The sequence below is a fragment of the Dromiciops gliroides genome, chromosome 4 (assembly GCF_019393635.1).
Source record: "Dromiciops gliroides isolate mDroGli1 chromosome 4, mDroGli1.pri, whole genome shotgun sequence".
Lineage (NCBI taxonomy): Eukaryota > Metazoa > Chordata > Mammalia > Microbiotheria > Microbiotheriidae > Dromiciops > Dromiciops gliroides.
The window spans coordinates 215,401,096-215,423,542 of NC_057864.1; the positions used below are offsets into that span (position 1 = coordinate 215,401,096).

At 40.9% G+C, this 22,447-nt stretch overlaps 1 protein-coding gene across 3 annotated transcripts in view; it reads left to right on the forward strand.

Moving 5' to 3' along the window:
• The window catches only part of SLC38A10 (solute carrier family 38 member 10), a 77,826-nt gene extending 55,379 nt beyond the window's left edge, over positions 1-22,447 (forward strand). For 2 of the 3 annotated variants that reach the window (XM_044001921.1, XM_044001924.1), the window contains 6 exons: positions 9,023-9,190; positions 9,558-10,028; positions 10,630-10,749; positions 14,540-14,563; positions 16,684-16,863; positions 17,186-22,447. In XM_044001921.1, coding sequence (XP_043857856.1) covers positions 9,023-9,190; positions 9,558-10,028; positions 10,630-10,749; positions 14,540-14,563; positions 16,684-16,863; positions 17,186-18,216 — 1,994 coding nt within the window. In that variant the 3' untranslated portion in view covers positions 18,217-22,447. The remainder of the gene's footprint in view (positions 1-9,022; positions 9,191-9,557; positions 10,029-10,629; positions 10,750-14,539; positions 14,564-16,683; positions 16,864-17,185) is intronic. The other variant, XM_044001923.1, reaches the window with a different exon arrangement.

The window sequence follows — 22,447 nt, forward strand, 5'->3', positions numbered from 1 at the left end:
TGATCCTGCTACAGCTCTCCCTTGCGCTTTGTGAGAAGTCTTTTAATAGTTCCTTTTCTGTGTCACAGGCACTCTCCTCCTGATGTGATTTTTGTTCATTTTTACTGCTTGTGTGTCAGGAGACAACAGTGAACTAATTTCACCAATGCAGTCTGATAACCTTGCTGAGCATCATAACCAATACATGTATTGAGAGGCAGAAACCACTTTCTGGGTCAGAAAGGAAAGAAAGTTCTTCTCTCTGACTGATGCTGGCATTTGGTGAGCATGGCTTCTTGGCCGGGACTAGTGCTGATCATGCTCATCACTGGGGGCTAACTTACAGGTGGCCTGGGCTGCTCCCCTTAGCTAGCTGTTCCCTATTTATGGAAAAATCCACAGTTAGTGAATGAAGCGCTCTTTATATTTTACTGATCTGAGGAGGAATAGGGAGGTAAATTTGTGTGACACTAATTTATCAGAGTATAGTAAAAATGATCCATTTGATCTTCTCCCAGATAGGCTACTATTCCACTATTCCACCCACCCCACCCAACAGTTTGAGGAGGATAAAAAAGATGGTTTCTTTATAATAACAACTATACACATGCTACTTCCTTACCTCCTCCCCCACCCCATACTGTCTCTTGTTCTTTTTAGTTTTAAAAGGGCAAATGGAATGGGATTTGTTCTAGGTAGAGCTCACAGAGGGTTAAATTTAATGAGCAGAAGATAGAATGCTTAAGCTTACCCACCTCACATCTCCCTACTTTCTCTGCAATGGTAATTTGGAATGTAGGACAGTTAGTCTGCCACCATCAGTGTAGCTCTAACTCTGGGAACATAAGAGCAGTGATTTGGGGGCCTTAATAGCTATTTGATTCTTCCCTCTGGACCAAAGATAGAACTTGAAAGAAAATCCCAATGTAAACACTGCCTTTCATTCACTTGCAAATCATCTCCTTCTCTTTACCTCTCTCAAGAACACCTGGATTACTGTAGTCTTTAGCTGTAAACAAAGAGGAATTTTTGAAGGAAAGGAGACCTGTTGAGAGATGTTGATTTTTCTTACCTTTGCCACTGACTATTGGCCAAATGTTCAGTCATTTTTTGGTCATATCTGACTTTTCCTAACCCCATTTGGGGTTTTCTTGGTAAAGATACTGGAGTGATTCACCATTTCCTTCTCCAGATCATTTTACATATAGGAAACTGAGGCAAACAAGATTAAGTGACTTGCCCAGGGTCACATAGCTACCAAGTGTCTGAGGCTGAATTTTGACCCTGGAAGATGTCTTTCTGACTCCAGGCCTGGTAGTCTATCCACTGCTCCACCTAGCTGTTTCTTCGGGTCAGTACCTGTTCTTTACTAAATAGGGATGATGCTTTTTTTAAAATTAAAATTTTTTTGTTATTCTGATCTTGACAAATACCAACAAACAAATATTTCTAAATACAAATAACAGAAAAGTAATTGGATGTGAAATTGTAAATCCCTAATCCATTGAGATTTTTTCCTTTTTTTAAGTATACAAAATATTCGGCTTGTCACTTTCAACGTTGTTCAATCTGTTGCCAAGTCTTCTTGTTTCCACCTTCACAATATCTCTCATATACAACCCTTGCTCTCCATTCACACAGCCAGTACCCTTGTGAGACCCTTATCACCTTTTTTCCTGGGACATTGCAGTATCTGAGATTTAAAATTGGATACTAGAGCATTAATCTCCCCTCTTTAACCTTTCCCTTAATTTATCTCCCAGACTAGTAAATGGAAGAAGCCTCTGGTCTCTAGTTAGAGCTTTTATTGTTTGGTAGTTACAAGGTGATGTCGATTAGAGGGATAGGAAAGTAGAAATACAAAACAATTAGTCTTAAGTCTAAGCTTAGTCTATATTCCATATAAAACTCACCAAAAACCCAAGGCCACCTTTGGGGAGGAGAGCCACGTCAGGCACGGCTGCTAACGGTGAGCCGGGCCGCATCCAACTCCAGTCAGCGTCTGTCTGTATGTCGCGCCAGTCCTCGGACCAGGAGAGCAGGAAAGAGATCTCTCACTTCCGTTCTCTCCTTGCCTTTTAAGCTCGCACCCCAGAAGTGGAGTGCTTAGCAGCCGGGCTGGCGTGCATAGCCCATGCACGGCCATCGGTCTCCTCTCCGAAAGGGTGGTCCTTCAAAAACTGGCGTCTTTCTGTATTCACTAACCCACTGATAGGAAACTTTTTACCACAAGTAGCCTTCCAATAGGTCTCCCTGCCTCAAGTTTCTCCCCACTCTAGTCCATCTTCCACTCAGCTGACGGTGATTTTTCTGAAGCTCAGGTTGGACCAGGTCACCTCTTCTCACCCTACTCCTTGTGTTCTAGGTGTTTCCTGTTCTGGAGTCAAATATAAAATCTTCTGTTTGACATTTAAGGTCTTTTCCAACCTTTGTTGTTGTTCGGTCATTTCCTACTCTTTGTGACCCTATTTGGGGTTTTCTTGGCAAAGATACTGGAGTTGTTTGCCATTTCCTTCTCTAGCTCATTTGACAGATCAGGAAACTAAGGCAAACAGGGTGAAGTGACTTGTCCAGGGTCACATAGCTAGTGAGTGCCTGTGGCTGGATTTGAATTCAGGAAGATGAGTCTTCCTCACTCTAGGCCCAATGCTCTCTATCCACTAGCTGCCCTTTTACAACCTAGCTCCTTCCTAACCCTACAGTCTTCTTACACTTTACTCCTCTCCACACATAATCTATGATCCAGCTATATTGACCTTCTTGCTGTTCTTCACACAAGACACTTTACCTCCAGACACTGGGCCTTTATGGTAGCTGTCCTAGAATGCTCTCCCTCATCACCACCACCTCCTGGTTTCCTTAGCTTTCTTTAAGACTTAACTCAAATCTCACTTTCTGCAGATCTTTTCCATTCTTCCCTCCCCACTCCCACCCTTTCCCTCTGTGATTCCGTATCATCTATGCTGTATGTATTGTATTTTTGTGGGCTTTTTTTTTGCAGGACAATGGGGGTTGAGTGACTTGCCCAGGGTCACACAGCCAGTTAGTGTCAAGTGTCTGAGGTCAGATTTGAACTCGGGTCTTCCTGAATCCAGGGCCGGTGTTTTATCCACTGTGCCACCTAGCTGCCCCTATGCTGTATGTATTCTTGAATATACATAGTTGTTTGCATGTTGCTTAGAATGTGATCTCCTTAAGGGTAGTTTGTATTTACTTTTCTTTGTATCCCTGATCCTTAACATAGTTTTTGGCACATGATAAGAGCATAATAAATGCTTGTTGTCTTACTGACTGCCCTTCCTGTCTGTTTCTCTGGTCTGAATCTCATTCTTTTCTCAAATGTGCATTCCTTTAAATGCATCATTGATGCTCTTTTCTTTCTTTTCCTTTTTTGGGAATCATTACTATCCTCCCTTCCCCAAGTTCTCTCCCCCTCCCAAAAAAAAAGACTCTCATTTGTAATCAATAGGCATAGTCAAATAAAATCAATCCACACATTGTCTCTGAAGAGCTATGTCTCATTCTGCAGTTCTGGTCCATTACCTCTCTGTTAGGAGGTAGGAAACAGTCCTCTGAGTCATGGTTGGTCATTGCATTGATCACAGTTCTGAGATTTCTCAAAGTTGATTTTCTTTACAATGACATAGTCATTTTAGAAATTGTTTCTCTGATTCAGCTCACTTCATCCTATATAAGTTCATAGACATCTCAGTTTTTTCTGAATCCATCCTTTTTTGTTATTTCTTATGGTGCAATAATAACATTCCATCACATTTATATACCATATTTTGATCAGCCACTTCTGACTGATTGGCACTCACTTTGTTTCTAGTTCTTTGCTACAACAAAAAGTTCAGCTATGACTATTTTTGTACCTATGAGTCCTTTCCTCCTTCTTTGATCTCTTTGGGCTGTATGCCTAGTAGTAGTATTGGTGGGTCAAAGGCTATGCTCAGTTGAGTGACTTTTGGGTATAGTTCCATATTGCTTTCCAGAATGTCAGAACTAATTCACAGCTCCACTAATAGTACATTAGTGTGCCTGTCCTCCCACATCTTCTCCAATAATTGTCATTTTCCTTTTTTGTCATCTTTGCCCATCTGTTGGGAATGAGGTGGAACCTGAGAGTTGTTTTGGGATGATTCTTTTAAAGATTGATTAAGGACCTACATGGACTCTTAATTCTACTTTCCCAATTTAAACCTGAGAATATAAAGAGAAAGAGGAGAGAAATCATGAGCATAAATAATATCACATATGTCTTTACAGTAAGTAGGTCCCCCTACTGGTAGTTTAAAGAAGTGGATTATTGATGATCTTCACTTTGAAATAACTTGTCTCTCTCCGGAATAAAAAAAAAAAAGAATTATCTTCACATCTCCTAATTTAGCCATCATCCTCTTTGCTCCATGTACTTTTTCCTTATAAAACTATTATGGTTCACTTGTTCTCCTCCTGAGAGAAGAAATTCAATTACTAAATTTTCTCTTATCCCAAGGAGTCCTGTCTTTTTACAGAAGTTTTTAGTAGTAAATAACTTGATGGTCAGCATCACCGTTAAAACCACAGAAGCTGTGATTTAAGGTCTTTCTATAACCAGTGGTAATAATCTAATCAGAATCTGCAAGGGTAGGGGGAGATGTTTTTAGGTTACTGATTTAGAAGTTTTTATGTTAGTTTTACTATAGCTGAGAGACATTGCTGGCAAACTGTCTAGAAATGAAAAGTTTCGATATGTTTTAGGAAGCCCTGGGTTTTAGGAAACACCTCTACCATGTGTCAGTGCCTTTCGATAGCTGCTGATAGGACTGGCAGGGACAGGTTGATAATGGATTGAGTGGGCAGCCATAGAAAGTCCAGACTCCTTGGTCCTGATCACAAGGTAGAGCCCCTATTCTCCTAACTCTGTATTTTTTGTTATTGTTGTTGTAAACCAAGAAGCTTTTATCGCTTCTCAGCCTTTGCCTGTTAAATCCAATGCCACTCATAAAACATTCAGAGGCACGGCATTACTGTAACATTATCCAAAGGGACCTCAAGGGCGACTATACAGTTACAGTGATTATTACACATCCTGTGCAAAATTGTTCTCTGCAAACCATATATAGCTCCTTATAGATTTCTAAACAGCATGAGAGACCATTAATTCACACCCTGATGATGAACTTAATTTTGTTTCCTGCTGAGAAAATGACTGCTCAGAGGCAACTTTGTCTTATTACAGAATGGAGATTTTCTTGTGTGTGTGTGTGTGTGTGTGTTGTTTTTCCCCTTCTTTCTGCCCCCCCCCCCATCACCTTCTTAAATTTGTAATCCACTAGACATCTTTTGATTTATTGCTGAATCTTGTTAGAGCACAGGGGCTCCTATGAGTGGGCTAATTATATCATGGCGACTGGAACAGTTTCACCTGCTATGTTAGATGGCCGTGTACTAATTTGAATAGGTCACTTGGCTAAACTACAATCCTGCTGTGAAAAGCTGGGATGGGTGGGTGAGGGAGGAAAAAGACCTTTTTTTGTTAATTGCCCATTGCTTTATAGTTTAACATAGGAAATTTTAAACTATCAACAGCACATCTTTCTACATGTGTTCACTATTTTGCTTTCCTAAGCTTTTAAAGTCAATTTTTCTGTTAAAACTTTTTTTGTTTTCTTGTTGGAGGAAAAAGAGTACATCATTTTTTCCTAAATGTGATTGATTGTCCTTGAATCCTCAATCCCCAAACCCTTCACTTAAGATCTCTGTTTCTTGATACAATATTTAAACTCAGGTAATTCCCAGATTGATCGATCTGACCCTAAACTCTCTCCTGACCCCGGGTTTCACATATCCAACTGCCTTTTGGATGCCTTGAACTGGATATCCCATTGATATCTTAAATTCAACATGTCCGAAAGAGAACTCATTATCTTTTCCCCAAATCTTCCCCACTTCCGAACTTCCCTGTTACTCTGAACAGTACTACTCCCAGTTACTCAGACTCAAAACTGCACTGTCAACTTTGACTCCATTTACTCATCCCACATATCCAATCTGTTCCAAGTTTTGTTGTTTTTACCTTCCCCAGATCTCATATATATCCTGTTCTTTCTACTCACATTGTCACTCCCCTTTATGAGGCCTTCATCACCTTTTGCCTAGACTATTGCAGTAGCCTTCTTTTTTCTTTTTTCTTTTTTGCAATAGCCTTCTAACAGGCCTCAGACTTTTCCCCTCTCTCCTCTTCTCCATTCAGCTTGCCAAGGTGATTTTTCTGAAGCTTAGGTTGGACGTTATCACCCACTCTCTGCCCTCTCCTCAGTGAGTTCAAGGTACCCTCTTTTGATTCCCAAATCCAGTGTTCTTTTCTCAGTACTCATTCTTAACCTTTCTTCAGCCTTTGACACTGATCAACAATCATCTCCTTGATACTCTCTTTTCTCTGGCCTGCTTCTAGTTCTACCTATCAGACTGCTCCTTTCCAGTCTCCTTTGCTGGATCCTTATCCAGATCATGACTTCTAACCACAGGTGTTTGAGGCTAAGCTATCTTCTTTTCTCCCCCTATATAACTTCACTTGGTGATCTCATCAGCTTCCATGAATTTAATTAGCATCTCTATGCTGATGATTCTCAAATCTCCCTATCCTGCCCTCACCTCTCTCTCTGCTGCCCTCCAGTCTTGAATCTCTAACTGCCTTTCAGACATCTGGAACTAGATGTCCAATGAACATCTTAAACACAACTTGTCCAAAACTGAATTAATTACCTTTCCCTCTAAATTCTCCCCCTTCCAATATGCCTGTTACTGTCAAGGGCATCACCATCCTCCCAGTCCCCCAGGCTCTCATCCTAAACTCCTCACTATCTCTCACTCCCCCAGGCCAGCATGCCCCCATATTTAATATATTGTCAAGGCTGGTTGATTTCAGCTTTGCAGCCTCTCTTGAATATGCTCCCTTCTCTCCGCTACCCTTATGTGTGCCTTCATCATTTCCCACCTGGACTGTTACAGTAGCCTGCTGGTGGGTCTGCCTGTCTTGTCTCTCCCCACTCCAATCCACCTTCCATTCAAAGTGATTTCCCTAAAGCACAAGTCTGATCAGGTCACAGTCATGACATGCCCCACCCCCTTCCAGTCTCCTTTACACCTCACTCCCCATCACACACTCTGTGATAACTAGCCTTGTTCCACAAAAAATACCTTTCATCTCTTGGGATGCTCTCCCTCCTCATCTCTGCCTACTGCCTTCCCTGGCTTCTTTCACTTGAAAGAAGTACTTACCAACTAAAATTTCATCTTCTACAGGAAGATTTTCCAAACCAACCCCTCTCAATTCTAGTACCTTTTCTCTGTTAATTATCTCCTGCTTATCCCATGTATAACCTACTTGTATGTATTTGTTTGCTTGTTTTCTCCCCCATTAGACTGTGAGCTCCCTGAGGGCAGGAACTGTCTTTTGCCTCTTTTTGTATCTCCAGCACTTGGAAATACTTATTATGTCTGGCACATAATAAATGCTTATTGACTGAATGCTCCTTATTACCCCCAAGTCCTCTGGCATTTAAAGCTTCTCATAACCCAGTCACTTCCTGCCTTTCTAGCCTTCTTGCAGTTGCTGTCTCCCAGCTTAGTGCCTTTTCAATGGGTGACCTCCATCCCTGTAATGTTCTCCCCATCCACCTCTGAGATCTCTTAGCTTCCCTAGTTTTCATTCAGTATTCAGTTGCAATCCCACCTTCTCTAGCAACCCCTTCCCTGGTCCTTCCAGCTGTTCTGTGGACCCCTCTTTCAGATCATCTGTATCTACTCTGTGTAGACCTTGTATGTACCTAGTTATTTATATGTTTTCTCCTCCATTAGAATATATACTTCCTGAGGTCCTTGCTTTGAATTCCTGTCCCTTAGCACAGTTCCTGCCACATAGGAAGTATTTAACATATGCTATTTGATTTAGTGATAGTTTACTCAAGGTACTTTGCTTCCAATGTAGAAATGAATTTCTCCTTCCTCCCTTCTTTAGGAAAACCATGTCTTTGGAATAATGAACAGAAGAAATTATACTGTTTTATTGCATTTTACTTTTTTTGGTCTTTATCATATGGAATGGACCCCTTCCACCCCCACCCCCAAGGCCTCCAGTATGAAGTATTTTTCTAAGAAATGCATTGTTGACATTCTGCTGAAGGCTATTTATTTCTCTTAAGAATGATTGGTTGAGGGGATAGCTAGGTGGTGCAGTGGATAGAGCACCAGCCCTGGATTCAGTAAGACCTGAGTTCAAATCCGGCCTCAGCCACTTGACACTTACTAGCTGTGTGACCCTGGGCAAGTCACTTAACCCCAATTGCCTCCCCCCTCCCCAAAAAAAAAATTTGTTGACATACCAGTGACAATGGCCATGTGAATTTTTTTTTTGTAACAAAAATATACACTTTGTAATATTAAAGACAGGAAAGGGCTACTGTTTTGGAAAAGTATCTGTTCTCCCCTTTTGTATCCTCTCTTTGGTAATTCAACTGTTGCAAGTCATTGAGAACAAAATTTTTTAAACTATTTCATTAATTCCTTTAAGCAATCACTTCCTTTGCTGTGGTTCTCCCCTTGGGCCCCCTTTTTCCCCCTTTGGTTGAAAGGTTCCAGAATCTTGTCATGATCATGGCCCCCAAAGCTGGAAGAATATAGAGCATATAGACCAATATGGAAATTTGCTCCAATATTAATTCTATTAAAATATTGGTAACCAGTTCAAGAATCAGAGACGAGTCTATGCTGCCACCTGGTGGCATGAGCTTGTTAGTGAATAGAATTTTGCCCCTTCTACATCATGCTAGGTATAAATTGCATTTTGACATTTTTGTTGTGAATATACATGAAAAATGACAGTTTTCTTTACTTCATAGCTGCTAATGATTGAAGGAGGGCGGAGAGAAGCTGCCTGGCCTCTGCCATTTCCTGGTGAAATGTGATTACAGCCCAGAAAAATTGTCCCAATTCCTTCTATTGATTGACAGTGCAGCCATGTGGAAACCATGTTCAATTAACTGTGCTATGCTTATAGTCCAGAACCCAGTTGTTGAAGTGGCCAAGGACAACCGTGATAAGCCGAAACTGCCGAACAAGAAAGATGAAGTGGAGCCACCTCAGATCAGAGGTCCTGTGAATGTTCCCCAAAGGGATGAGCACAAGGAGAAGCAGGAGGAGGTGCAGCTTGATCGTCCTGATCAAGGTAGTGTGCTAGCAGAGGGCCAGGTGGAAAGTGTGGGAACAAAAAGGGAAGAATTTGAGATACATCCAAGAAAGATTTTTCGTGTTGCATGATACTTTCTCTTCAGCTTAGTCAGAGATTCTGATCATTGCCACCCTTTTTACCTTTTGGATATGGTTGACTCCCTTATAAATCAAAGCAGTTGCTTCTTCTGTAGTTTGCTAGAAAGAACGTCAATCCTTGACTTCTCAACAAGTGGAATTTGTAAGAAGCAATAGCACACATTGATTTGTACTCTTCTAAAGCTTGGTTCTAGGCTACGTTCCATGCATTAGATGATCCCTGATATAAACCAGGTTCTAAAGATGTTTAACGAATATCATTCTAGGTATTGCTTTACCTGTGGGAGAAGCCCACCGCCATGAGCCTCCAGTGCCACATGATGAAGTTGTGGTAGATGAGGGTCAAGACAGAGAAGAACCAGAGAAGGAGAAACTCCCATCCAAAGATGAAAATGCCCCCGGGGCGTTAGATAGAGCACCAGCCCTGGACCATGAAAATTCTGAAAAAGAGAAAAATGAACCACAGAACAAAGAGAAAGAGAATCAGGCCTCAAAAGCACTGGACCGTCCGCCTGAAGATCTCCAAAGGATCCTAGAAGCAAATGGCCAGCCAGCCAAACAGCCAGCACGTGAAGACCTAGGGCCAGGCAATAAAGAGCTTCAGCCAGGGGCCCAAGTGGTAATTTCCAATGACCAGAAGAAAGCCAATCCTGTGGATGAAAGGAAGAATGCAAATGACGTTCAATTGCCAGGAAAAGTGGGGGAGATTATGAAGTCCATGGAAAAGATTGATGCTGGTAGGTATCCTCCTTTGTGACTCATCTTGGCAAATTCTCCTCCCCTTGTTCTCCAGGACTGGGAGAAACTGGGTTGGGGAAATGTCCCCTATGTCCCAGTGTTTCTTTTTCATTTCACAAGATTAGCATGTGAATGTAGCAGCCCCTGCAGCAGCTGTTGGGGAAAACGAAGAATCTGGTGGCTTGACAGCTACTATAATATCTGTCAAACAATTGTTTGCTAGACTACTAAATGTCAGGTGCCATGCTGTTCTTGTGTGTCTGGGAGCACACTGGGGACAAAGAGCTGGGAGCATTTGACAGGTAACACATTGTTAAGTGCCCATCTAAAAGCTAGTTAGGACTGTTCTTGCATTTTAATTGGCTAAGGTAGTTAACATTGGCTTGCTGCCACAAGTCTATAAGATTGTTAAATATTTTTTTATTACTTCCCTGGTGATCATCAGGTTGAATATAAACTGTGCTGACGCAGAGGGGAGGAGGGGAGATATAGAGAGTAATTTTAGAAAACATCTGCCACCTTCTTTTGTTCCTCCTTCACCTTCTTTTCTTTAAAAAAAAAAAACAACAAAACAAATGAGCCCTTGCTCCATGTCTGCAGGTGGGAAGGCTCTTCTCCCCCCAGAGAAACCAGATCTGATCTTAGGACAAAATCCTGAGCTGAGAGAGATAAGAAATGTTGAAGGGCAACAGGAAGACAACCCAGGCAGCAAGTTAGAAGGTAAGTCATTTTTTTAAAATATAAACTTTCTTATTATTAAGAACTTAATGAACATTTTACTGTACAAAGAACAACAGAAATGATTATATGTGAAACTCGACTTCTGTTACATAGTTTCTTTTTTAAAACTGCCTGTTAATTGAACATTGTGGTAACAGAACTGGTCCAATTCTGTGTCCTGTTGTGAATTTGCTTTGCTCTCCACTGTGTATTTTTAAGTACTTCAATAACTCATTTTTTATTTCTTTTCTTTTCTTTTTTTGGTTTTGCATCACTATCCCAACCCATGAAACCTTCCTCTAAAACAAATAAGTAGAGTTGAAGAAAGCAAACCAGCACATTGTCTGAGTCTGAATTGTATGTCTCAAATGGCACCTCTAGTCTCATTACTTTTCTGTCAGTCAGTTAAAAGGCAGTTATTAAATATGCTGCATATACTAGGCATGGTGGAGAGCATGCTTCATTATTAGTCTTCTAAAGTCATGATGGGTCACTGTATATTTTATATATCAGAGTTCTGAAATCTATCAAAGTTGTTTTTATCATTAAGGTCATTGTGTAATTTATACTCATCACTGCATCAGTTCATGTAATTCTTCCTAGGTTTCCTTGAACCTGTCCTTTTTATTGTTTCCTTACAATTCCTTACAGTACAATTATAATAATAACTAACATTTATATAGCACTTACTATGTTCCAGTCGCTGTCCTAAGCCTTTACAAGTTACAAATGAGAATTTGCTCTTCACAACAACCTGGCAAGGCAGTTGCTATTATTATCCCTTTTATACAGATGAGGAAACTGAGGCAAAGGTTAAGTAATTTTCTGGTCACACAGCTAGTAAGTGTCTGAGGCCAGATTTGAGTTCAGATTTTTCTGATCTCCAGAAGGCTCTATCTACTGTTCCACCTTACACTTATATACCACAGTTTGTTCAGCCATTCCCCAATTGGTAGGCATCCACTTTGTTTATTAGAATATAAATAACCCACCCAATTATTCATTACAACAAAAAGTACCTCTGTGAATATTTTTGTACACTTGTATCTATGTGACATCTTTGGGAGTATATACTTAAAAGTGATATTTCTGGGTCAAAAGCCTGTATAGAAGGGGCAGCTAGGTGGTGCAGTGGATAGAGCACCGGCCCTGGAGTCAGGAGTACCTGAGTTCAAATCCGGCCTCAGACACTTAACACTTACTAGCTGTGTGACCCTGGGCAAGTCACTTAACCCCAATTGCCTCACTAAAAAAAAAAAAAAAAGCCTGTATAGAGGGGCAGCTAGATGGCACAGTGGATAAAGCACCAACGCTGGATTCAGGAGGACCTGAGTTCAAATCTGGCCTCAGACACTTGACACTTACTAGCTGTGTGACCCTGGGAAAGTCACTTAACCCTCACTGCCCCCGTACCCCCAAAAAAGGCTGTATAGCTTCATGACTTTCTCCAGTACAGTTTCAAACTGCTTTTGGGAAAGGTTATGACCAGAATAGAGCTCTACCAACAGTGAATTTGTGTGCCTGTCTTCCAGCAACTGCCATTTTCCTCTGTTGTCATCCTTACCAATCTGCTGTACGTGACGTGGCACTTTGAATTTGTTTTAATTCACATTTCTCTTAACATTGGTGATTTGGAACACTTTTTCAGAGGATTGTTTCTAAAAATAATTATTTTAAACATTTTTTATATCATGACCTTTGGTTCCCTCATAACCCACTGATGCCTAATAAGTATATATCTGTTTTACAGCCAGAAAGGAACAACTTATCATTATCTGTGTTTTCAATTGAGGAAACATGCTAAATAGTTCTTTTTGCCATTGAAAGTTCCCATTGACAGGTTTTTTCCCCCTCCAACACCTTCCTGAGATTTTTGTAAAGAAAAAAATCTGTCACTGTCACATGGCTTTTAATTACCATTTTTGTTTTATCTTAAATCAGATATGCTAATATTCCTCACACTCCTGGTATTTAAAGCAAACCAGGTGTGGGAGAATTAATGCATCCAGATGCAGGAGACTTATTTTAGGGAAGATAACTCCAGGTGACCCAACTTGTGAAACTTTCTTTTTTTCCTTCTTTTAATCAGTTGCTTGATTTTCTGAGCATGCCAGCACTTGACTGTTTCTGACATCTTCATAGTTCAACTTTTTGAGAGATCTGTGCTCACTTAGGGTGAAGGAGCAGCAACTTGACCCTAAATTCAAGTCTAGGATGCTGCTGTTACCTTTTCCTTCAAGTGAGCAACTTTTGTTTGAATCTACTTTGTGTAATTCAAGACTATTTTCTAGCATTAATTCTTAGAATCCCTCACAGTAGGATCTAATTCTTGTCTAAACTAAGAGTAACAGCTGTTCTTTTGGCTGATTCCCTTCCTTCCCACTTCTTCATTGTCAGACTAGACAAAACTCTTTTAAAAAAAACTTTTATTGGGGAAAGAATTGCAGGTGAACTGGTTCCAGCACTGAAAAATATACCCCTGTGGGACTCTTTCTTATGCCACCTGGAGAGTAAGTAACTAAATCTATCAGTAGAGGGTCAGGAGTTTTTTGGTGGTGCATTGTGCTCATGCTCTCTCTCTCTCTCTCTCTCTCTCTCTCTCTCTCTCTCTCTCTCTCTCTCTCTCTCTCTCTCTCTCTCTCCCCCTCTCTCTACCCCCCTCCCTCCCTCCCTCCTTCCTTTCCTTCCTTTCCTTCCTTCCTTCCTTCCTTCCTTCCTTCCTTCCTTCCTTCCTTCCTTCCTTCCTTCCTTCCTTCCTTTCCTTCCTTTCCTTCCTTTCCTTCCTTTCCTTCCTTTCCTTCCTTTCCTTCCTTTCCTTCCTTTCCTTCCTTTCCTTCCTTCCTTTCCTTCCTTTCCTTCCTTTCCTTCCTTCCTTCCTTCCTTCCTTCCTTCCTTCCTTCCTTCCTTCCTTCCTTCCTTCCTTCCTTCCTTCCTTCCTTCCTTCCTTCCTTCCTTCCTTCCTTCCTTCCTGTGACAATAGTCATAAAGATATCCTCTTTCTCAAAGTAATTTGGTTTCCACCTTCTATTTATTGGTAATAATATCTGCACTCATTTGTACTGGGCAGTATTTTATGCCTCTGGTCTATCACTTGGCCTGTTTGCCTTGTTCCAGGTAGAATGTATGACTGGTGAATGGCTGCAGTGTTCTGTGGCTCTTCTTGTAGAGTCTTTCCAGAACCACACTTCATTGGCCCTTTGTAGGAATTGCAAGCATAATTCCAGAAGTGTTCAATGCTATAGCACCTAGGGAATCATAAATAACCCATTCCCCTCCCTTGAGCATTGTACCATTTACATTTCCCTTTATTTCCTCTGGAATATGCTCCCTAACATAGTTCCAGAACTTTCAGATTCCCATAGAGCTCAGTAAAAAATTTAATAATTTAATAAATTTAATAATAATAATTCTGGTCCACTCAGGTGTTTTGCAATAATATAAGACGCAAATGCAGGCTCTTTGGAGAAACTGCATTCTACTGACCCTTTTAAATGATTAACATGTTTCAAAGGTGTAAAAATTGCGTGGCTCTTTCTGAAATTGAGTAGTGTGGCTTTAAAAATATACCTAGATATGTACATATATATGCATTGTATTTATATACATTCATATATACGTTTGTTTTCTGTTTCCAATCTGGTATCTGGTTATACAGATTGGTTCCAGTTCCTGTAACTAACCTCTTACGCCTGTTTGATGCTTTTATTTTTACTTTATGAAAGAGGGAGAGACATTTCATGGTTTCCTAATCTGTTTCTCTTCCTTATGCCTTTCAATGGAACTGAAACAGCTGAGATTAAAAAGCTAGTAGCAGGTATGAAGCAAAAGGACTGTGTTAAAATAAAAAGCCTATTCACTCAGGATTTTAAAATCAAAGGACAGCAATCTTAAATTACAAAGATGATAATGTGCACGATCTTGTAAGTATTTTGCATGAGCATGTCTCTCAGAACCTCATGAAGAGTGACAACCATTAAGTTAGTCATCTTGAATATCACAACCACAGTCCTTCTCCCCAACACCTGATGCACCCTTACCCTTAACAGATGTTTGTGTATCTGTAGATAAGTTCACCACTTCTTAATGGGTGAGTGCACTCTTGCCACCACCTTGCACAGAACTGACTGTTATAAGCTTGTAAATGGAACCTGTTAGAAACAGGCCACATTATAAAAGCAAAGTTGCTTAAGTCATGTTTCAGAGAGATTAAAGTTGGAGGAGGTAAACAGGGATCTCTAACTGTAGATTAATATATTCTGTGTATATGTTAATATGCAGGAATGGCTTTCTTTCCATCAGTAAAGCTTTGTTCTGTGGTCCTGCTGGGTTGAAATCTTGAGCTGCATGTTTCAGAGTCCTGGTTTTTAGGGAAAGCTTGTCATCTCCACCTTGTATTAAATCCAGTCAAGCCATGGAATACATCCTTTGCTAGCAGACTTGTAGCCCTTTATCTGCTGGCTTCTTAGTATACCTTTGACTCTTAGTGAGGTTTTTAAGAAGAGTCTAGGTTGTGGCCTTTATAAAGGGAAGTGTTGGATACATACAATTATGTGTGTATACTCCCCTATGGGAGGCCTTTCTGTTATAATGGTTGACAACTGCTTAAGAACAAAGAAAATGTCAATTAGACATTTGTTTTAAAATATACAAAGAAAGAGTTACAGCTACATAGGCATTCTTTGAAAAGGGTTTTGTTCTGCTCTAGAGCCCCAGGGCATCAGGATTCCCTGTAATCTTTCGCATATGGCAGATTTTATTTAAATGAAAGTGGTTCATTTGGTCAGAGGACAGTATTAATAAGGCTCAAGTTGTAGGCTTGCGCTTGTATAGAGCAGTTAACTTTATTCTGTTGACCAGGCTCAGGTTATATTTGTAACCCCGGCCAGTTTTCTTCGAAATTTATGCCAATAGTAGAAGAGAAACTGTGTGTGCATTAGTGCAAACCCATGCTCACTGTTAGAGACAAAACAAAACAAAACTCAAAGATGTTCTGTTACCATTATCAACAGTGTCATTTTGTGTAAGAAGGATCTCTTGCTCTCATTATTTTACCTTCTTCATTTTGGAGTTCATATTCTTTTATCTCTAGGCTTTAGAATTCCCAGATAATGTCCTTATTCAAAGCCTCCTGACTTCAGCAGCCACATTTTAGGAGCATAGTGGGCTAAAATTAGCCTATTCCTGAGAAGCCAGTCTTTACCAGTATTCATAGGACCCTCAAGCCAAAAGGACAGATAATATACCCCTGTGCTTCAAAGGTGTTAGTGTAACTAACCTAGCATAGGTAAAGGCTAGCTGTTGGAAAAGATTGCAGCATTTTCTCTAGTCCTGAAGATTGCCCAGAGAGAGTCTCTGGAGAAGAGGACGCTGGTTTCTCAAAGCTTATTCCTCTTTCTCCAGTAGGTCAAAGAAAAAATGATATTAAAAAGTTTTATCATATATTCTTTTTTAAAAGGTGGAGCAGAAGGCTTATTGCATGTTCTTAGGTCATTAAAAACATTCCAAGTTTAGTAGAAGAATTCTTCATTCTTAGTATTTTGATTGAGGAACAATTGGGCCTAATTTTGATGTTTCTAAGCTACGAGTTGGTGTGCAAATAAGAGACAAAAAAAAAAAACAGTTTGGTCACTGCTAGGAGTTGGGCTTTGGCCCCGGCCTATCAGAAGTGTGAATTAATCTGATGATCAGCTTGCCAGCCCCTGAGTGCCCACATACAGCATGTCAAATAAATGAAAAGCAGCTTCTTTTGATCTCACCTGGTACAAGTTATTAACTGTGAGTGAATGGGTTAGCAACTATTTGCACAACTGAGGCGTATAAGAAAGTTGTTAGCTGTGGGATATCACTCCAAGAAAGGAGAGTTCTACAAATGACCTTTCTACAGTCAGTGCTCATGCCCCCAGCAGTCTGTTTTTGTTTTTGTTTGACTGTCAGAAGCTGGCAAGGCAGAGATGCTTGATCATGTGGTCCTGTTGCAAGTGATTAAAGAACAGCAGGTGCAGCAAAAGCGGCTGCTGGACCAGCAGGAGAAGCTGCTGGCCGTGATCGAAGAGCAGCACAAGGAGATCCACCAGCAGAGGCAGGACGAAGATGGCGGTGATAGGCCAAAGCAAGGTAGGGCCAGCCGTGGGCAAGGATCAGAAGGCCTGATCCAGACCACACAGTTCATGCCCAGAAATAATTGGGATGATGAGCATGTGCACTTGGCTTTATAGACTGCTTTGCTCTCACGCCCCCTTGTCTTTTAGCCCATATTTTCAGTACCTTCATTTTACTGGTGTCACTGATGGCGAGCCTTGGCTGTCTGACACGCTGTGGGGCATCTTTTCTACTGAATGTTCTTATTTGCCTGCTTTGGGGTTCTTTTCACCTTTCTCTTTAGATCTGTGTTTATTTGCACTCACTGTGTTAACTTGTTTTCTTTTTCTGCCGTTAGAAATACAGCCTGAAGCAGGTGGCATTCCTATGAATACAGAGAAGGAAAATCAAGACCCAAAAGTTGGGGAATCAGTCAAGAACGTTCTTAGACAGGGTTTGGAAGCTCCGGTCCATCCCAGAGAGCAGCAGCAGCATCCTGGTGAGGAGCCTGATCAGACTGCTGGGAAGAATAAAGCTCCTTCTTTCGGTGTCAGCATTGGCACTGAGCTCAAGGTTCCCAAGGCCAGGCCCCAGGACAGCAAGAAGGGTGATGTTCAGCATGACACATCCAAAGCAGGTAACCCTGAGGGGTACATGGGAGATGCCCTTCATAAGAACTTGTTACAGGCTGATGTGAAGCATCTCATGGGGCCTGGAGGAAACCCAAAAGGGAAGAAACTTGAAGTTCAGGAATTGCCTGGAAAAAGTCAGGAAGAACAGGCGAGAGGCTCCCAAGAGAAAAGGAAAGCTGCAAAAGGGGCAGCAGTACTTCCTACCGCAGTCCTCCCCAAAGAGGGAGGAGCTGAGATGAGAGACTCTGAAGTGAAGACCCACATAATTAGGCAGGATGGTTCTCAGCCCCAGAAATCGCTACATCAGCAGAAACGCCAGAGCGAGTCAGATAGCGACAGGCACAATGACCTAAATCACGCAAGTCATATGGAGGCAAGAAAAGATGCCCTCGCTGCTAACGGCAGCCCTGGTGTGGAGAATCAGCAGGAACCAGGGGAGGAGAATGTCCAGGATCCTGAGCAGCTAGATCCCGAGCACGGACTGAAATTGCCCAATCAGAAGTCTGATAATGGAAAACCTAACCGGGAACTAAAATCTCAAGTTGGTTCTGACCTTCGGAGGAGACGGCGAGATTTGTCTCCTTATCCTGTGGAGGAGACAGCTCAGAAGGATGGTATTCTCATCAGCTTCAACTCCTTGCCAGCTGTGAATGTGGACAATTTGAGAAGTGCATTGGAGACTCAACTTCATCAAGCTTTGCAGGTTGTTCAGAGCAGACAGATTAAACAGTTGCCAGTGTCTCAGAAGGAGGTCTGATCTGCCCATGCTAATGACTAAAGCTTGTTTACTGTGGTTGAGCTGATAAACCATGGGCATTTTAACATTCAGGAAGCAAGTTGCTGTACCTGCCCTACCTTTTATCTTAGCTATGCTAAACTTGATGGGTGGGGCATTTGGGGAGAATATTTGTGAATTCTGGGTACCATAATTGGAATGATTTCCTCCATTGATTTTTTTTTTTACATACTCCAATCACTGATCAGTGCTTTCAGAGAAAAACTCACTTTGACCCCAAAGATTGCTATGCTCTCCAAGCCTTAAGCTGCCATTTCTTAAGGATCTCATAGCATTGTATCACAGAGAATTATTTCTAAAATTTTCCCTTATTCTACCTGCTTTGTGGCAAGTAAAAAAATACTGTAAATTTTGTTTCCAAATCTGCAGCACTTTATTGAATGAGGGAAAACTGTCCTCTACATTAGCCATTTGAGATCTTACACAGTCTTTAGGTTTCTGAGGAAACCCTTCTGCTATTAAAGCCTTTAAGTTAAATTAATAACTAACCACCCCAATGTCTGCTGATTTTTTTTTCTCTGCTTGTTTCTACATCAGACCAATTCCTACATATATGAGAAAGGAAACCCTGAACATAATGTATATAAAGTGCTTTATAGACCTTTAAAGCACTATATAAATGTCTGCTCATAGTATTATCAATTGCTTGATCTAGTTACATGCTTTTAGTTTGCTGAGATTAATTCCATTGCATTTGATATACTGAGATGTATCAGGTGGACCAAAATTGTATTATAAGGAGGTTTCATCATTTCACATAGTTTTTTCTTCCTCCTGAGTTTATATTGTGAGCATTGTGACTAGAAACACTTAATTTCTGCACTTAAGAATTTATTTTTTAACCAGACCTGTGATTTCATAGCTGTAGGGAGCGCTCAATGAGAATTTTCTCTACCAAGAGATCTGCACCTTTTTCAGAACTTACGGTCAGAATTGCCTGGTATACTTGGAGGTTAAGTGACTTGACCAGGGTCACACAAGTAGTATATGCCAGAAGTGGGACATGAAGCCAGGTCTTCCTGACTTGAGGCTAGCACTATGGCATCATGAAAACTATTTGATATTTGAGACTTCAGTGAGTTTGTATTTGAAATTAATGAATAAAGGCAAATGTCTGTAAGAAAGGCAACATGGTATAGTGGATAGAAGGCCAGCCAAAGAGTCAGGAAGACCTGCGTTCAGGTGCTGTCTCTGGTGCATACTGGCTTTGTGACTCTAGGCAAGTCACTTAGACGTTCAGTGACCCCAACAGCTGAAGGAAAGTTGCCAATTTACATCTATAGAGGGCATTTCCACACTAGGAAGTCCACATACTGATGGAATCAGACATCTGAATTCCTTTCTTTCCCCTCATCCAATATCATATGTATATTGTTCAAAATCAGTCTGATCTCTATTTTAAAAATTCATGTCTACTTAGATAAATCAATTTAGTATTGAGGTGAAGGACTTTTCATTTAAAAAAAAAAAAAAGCTCCACAATTCCAGGTGGGTTAAGAACAGTGATGGTAGGGCAGCTAGGTGGCGCAGTGGATAAAGCACTGGCCCTGGAGTCAGGAGGACCTGAGTTCAAATCCGGCCTCAGACACTTGACACTTACTAGCTGTTTGACCCTGGGCAAGTCACTTAACCCTCATTGCCCCGCAAAAAAAACAAAAAACAAAAAAAGAACACTGAGACTTTTTAAGTTGAAGTACATAGTATACATAATCTCAATCCAAAAACACAGTTAAACTCTAGCAAACCTAGTGCTATGAACCTAAGTCACTCTTCCAATTCATGCTAGGATTTCATAAACAGGAATGGCCCCAGACAACTTCTTTGCTTCAGGAGAGAGTGAAGATGATTTTTTTTGGATGTCAATGGTACTTACTCCATCTAGAAAAGAGGAACTATAGAAAAAGCACTAACAACTGTCTTCAACACTTGCTTGCTCTAATGTATATTTCCATCCCAAACTCCAATCATCCTTTCCCTTTTTTATATCATGGTAGCTATTTTAGCCTTAATCTTATGAAATTAAGCCAGGAGAGTCGGGATATGGGTTTTATTATCAAAGAAGCACAGCTAATCTTGGAGTTAGTTGTTTTTTTTTTAAATCATCTTTTTCTTTAAGGGCAGAAAAGCTTGTGATGTTTGGGAAAGCCCTCTGTTCTTTGTGTCTCGTGAACAATGCAATTCAGTCATTTGATTTACCTAAGTGTCTTGTTGGGATGTGACACTCAGAGCAGGACATTTTGCTCTCAACTCTAAAAGCAAAGGGAGGAGAGGCGTTGTTTCATACTGCTACTAGCCCTTTATGGTTCTCCATTGGTGATTAGGTACAGATCTCTTCAAGCTTTTGGGGGCACATCATCATATGGTCAGATTTTTATGGGGAACATTGAAAAACCATGTGATAAAGAGTCTGTTCTGTTTTGGTTGATGTGATATTTAGGATAAAAGGACCAAAGACACTTAAAACATTCCAGAGAAAATGTAATGTAGCCAAGGGTGCTTAGAAAACACAGCCTTGGCCTTACAAAGGAAAGACAAGATCAGGGAGCTCCTGTCTCCCCCCCTCCCCTGCAGCTTTTGCAGCAGCTCTGTAAAAGATTTTTTTAATTTAAAATTTAAATTGCTGTTGAGATTTTGTGCTTACATCACCTTAATTTTCTATCGTATCCCTATCCCTCCCCTTTTAACCAACAATAAAAAAGAAGGGACAGGAAACATTTGAGTAAAACTAACCACATCAACTAAGCCTGACTTATTCAGTGTTTTGCACCCATGTCCCCCACCTTATTAGTTTTCATTTTTAGTATAACTGCTTAAACTCAAAGGCTTTAGGGGAAAAACCAGATCTTCTAAAAGAACTGAGGATTAGGAAATGAATGTTGGGGTTTTTTTTTAAAGTGAAAGTATTTTGAGCTGAGCTATGGTCATTGAACTACAGTTTTCATACATAGTTTCCAACAGATCTTTCGGTTGTATGTATGTATGTATTTTAATAAACACACCAAAGCAATCCTATGTTGTCCAATTCCCTTAACATGTTCTTTTAAAATGATAACTTTGATCATTGCATCCTTTACCATGAAATTTTTCATTCTGCTTTCTTGAATAATGTAACCCTTTTCTTATTTCTCCAGCATTAGACACCCTGGTGGTGCTTGATTATTTCCCAGGTTAACTCATTGGAGTAGAACCAGGGTCCCAACCAGTTGGGCAACAGCCACCCTTTCCCAAGGCATTTTCGCTCATGAGGGACTTGGTGACTAGAAAACTACTATTCAGTTGTCAGAATTTATTGAGCGTGGAAGGCACTGAGTACAAAGACCAAATTGTCCCTCCCTTTGAGGGGCTTCCTGTCTGTGGGAGAAGACAAATATGCATATATAAGCATATGCAAAAGCCAACCTAGGTAAAGGCAAGGAAGTTTTAGGCAATAGGGTGATCAGCAAAAGCCTCACATAGGAAGCACCATAAGGAAAAGTAGTGACATGGTCAGATGTGTGCTGTATTATCACTTTGACAGTTGTATGGGAGATGGATTGGAAAGGAAGGGACTGAAGACAAGAGGGCCAACCAGGCTATTTCCATTATCCAAATAGCAAATGATAAAGACCTGAAACTAAGGTAGTAGCTGTGAGAAGAAAGTAGGAGGCAGATATATTGTGGAGCTAGAACTGATGATACTCAGCAACTAATTAGTGAGGAAGAGGAGAAAAAAGTAAAAGGTGGCTCCAAACTTGTGAGCCATGGGGGCTGGAAGGATGGAGGTGCTCTCAACAGAAATGGAGGGAGAAGGAAATAGTTTCATTTTGGACCTCCTGAGAGATGTCTTTAGAGAGAGGCCGGAGGTCAGGAAGACCCTAGTTCAAATACAACTTCAGACTTGTGTGACCCTGGGCAAATCACTGGACCTGCTTGCCTCAGTTTCTTCATCTGTAAAGTGGGGATTGTTATGGGGGTTGGGAAACTGGCCCACTAGCTAAAGGACAAACACACCTTGAGAAGAGAGATAAGCCCATTAGGTATGATTGCTGCCAGGACCGAGATAACTCCAGAACTCCTCTCATTCAAGCCTTCACTCAAGCTTTCTCCACCCCCAAAGGGAACTTTCCATTGTCAGGATGGGGACCCCATCTACCATCTATAAAAGCTATGGCCTTTCTCCTGTTAGAGGAGATAGGTATCTCAGAGAACCATG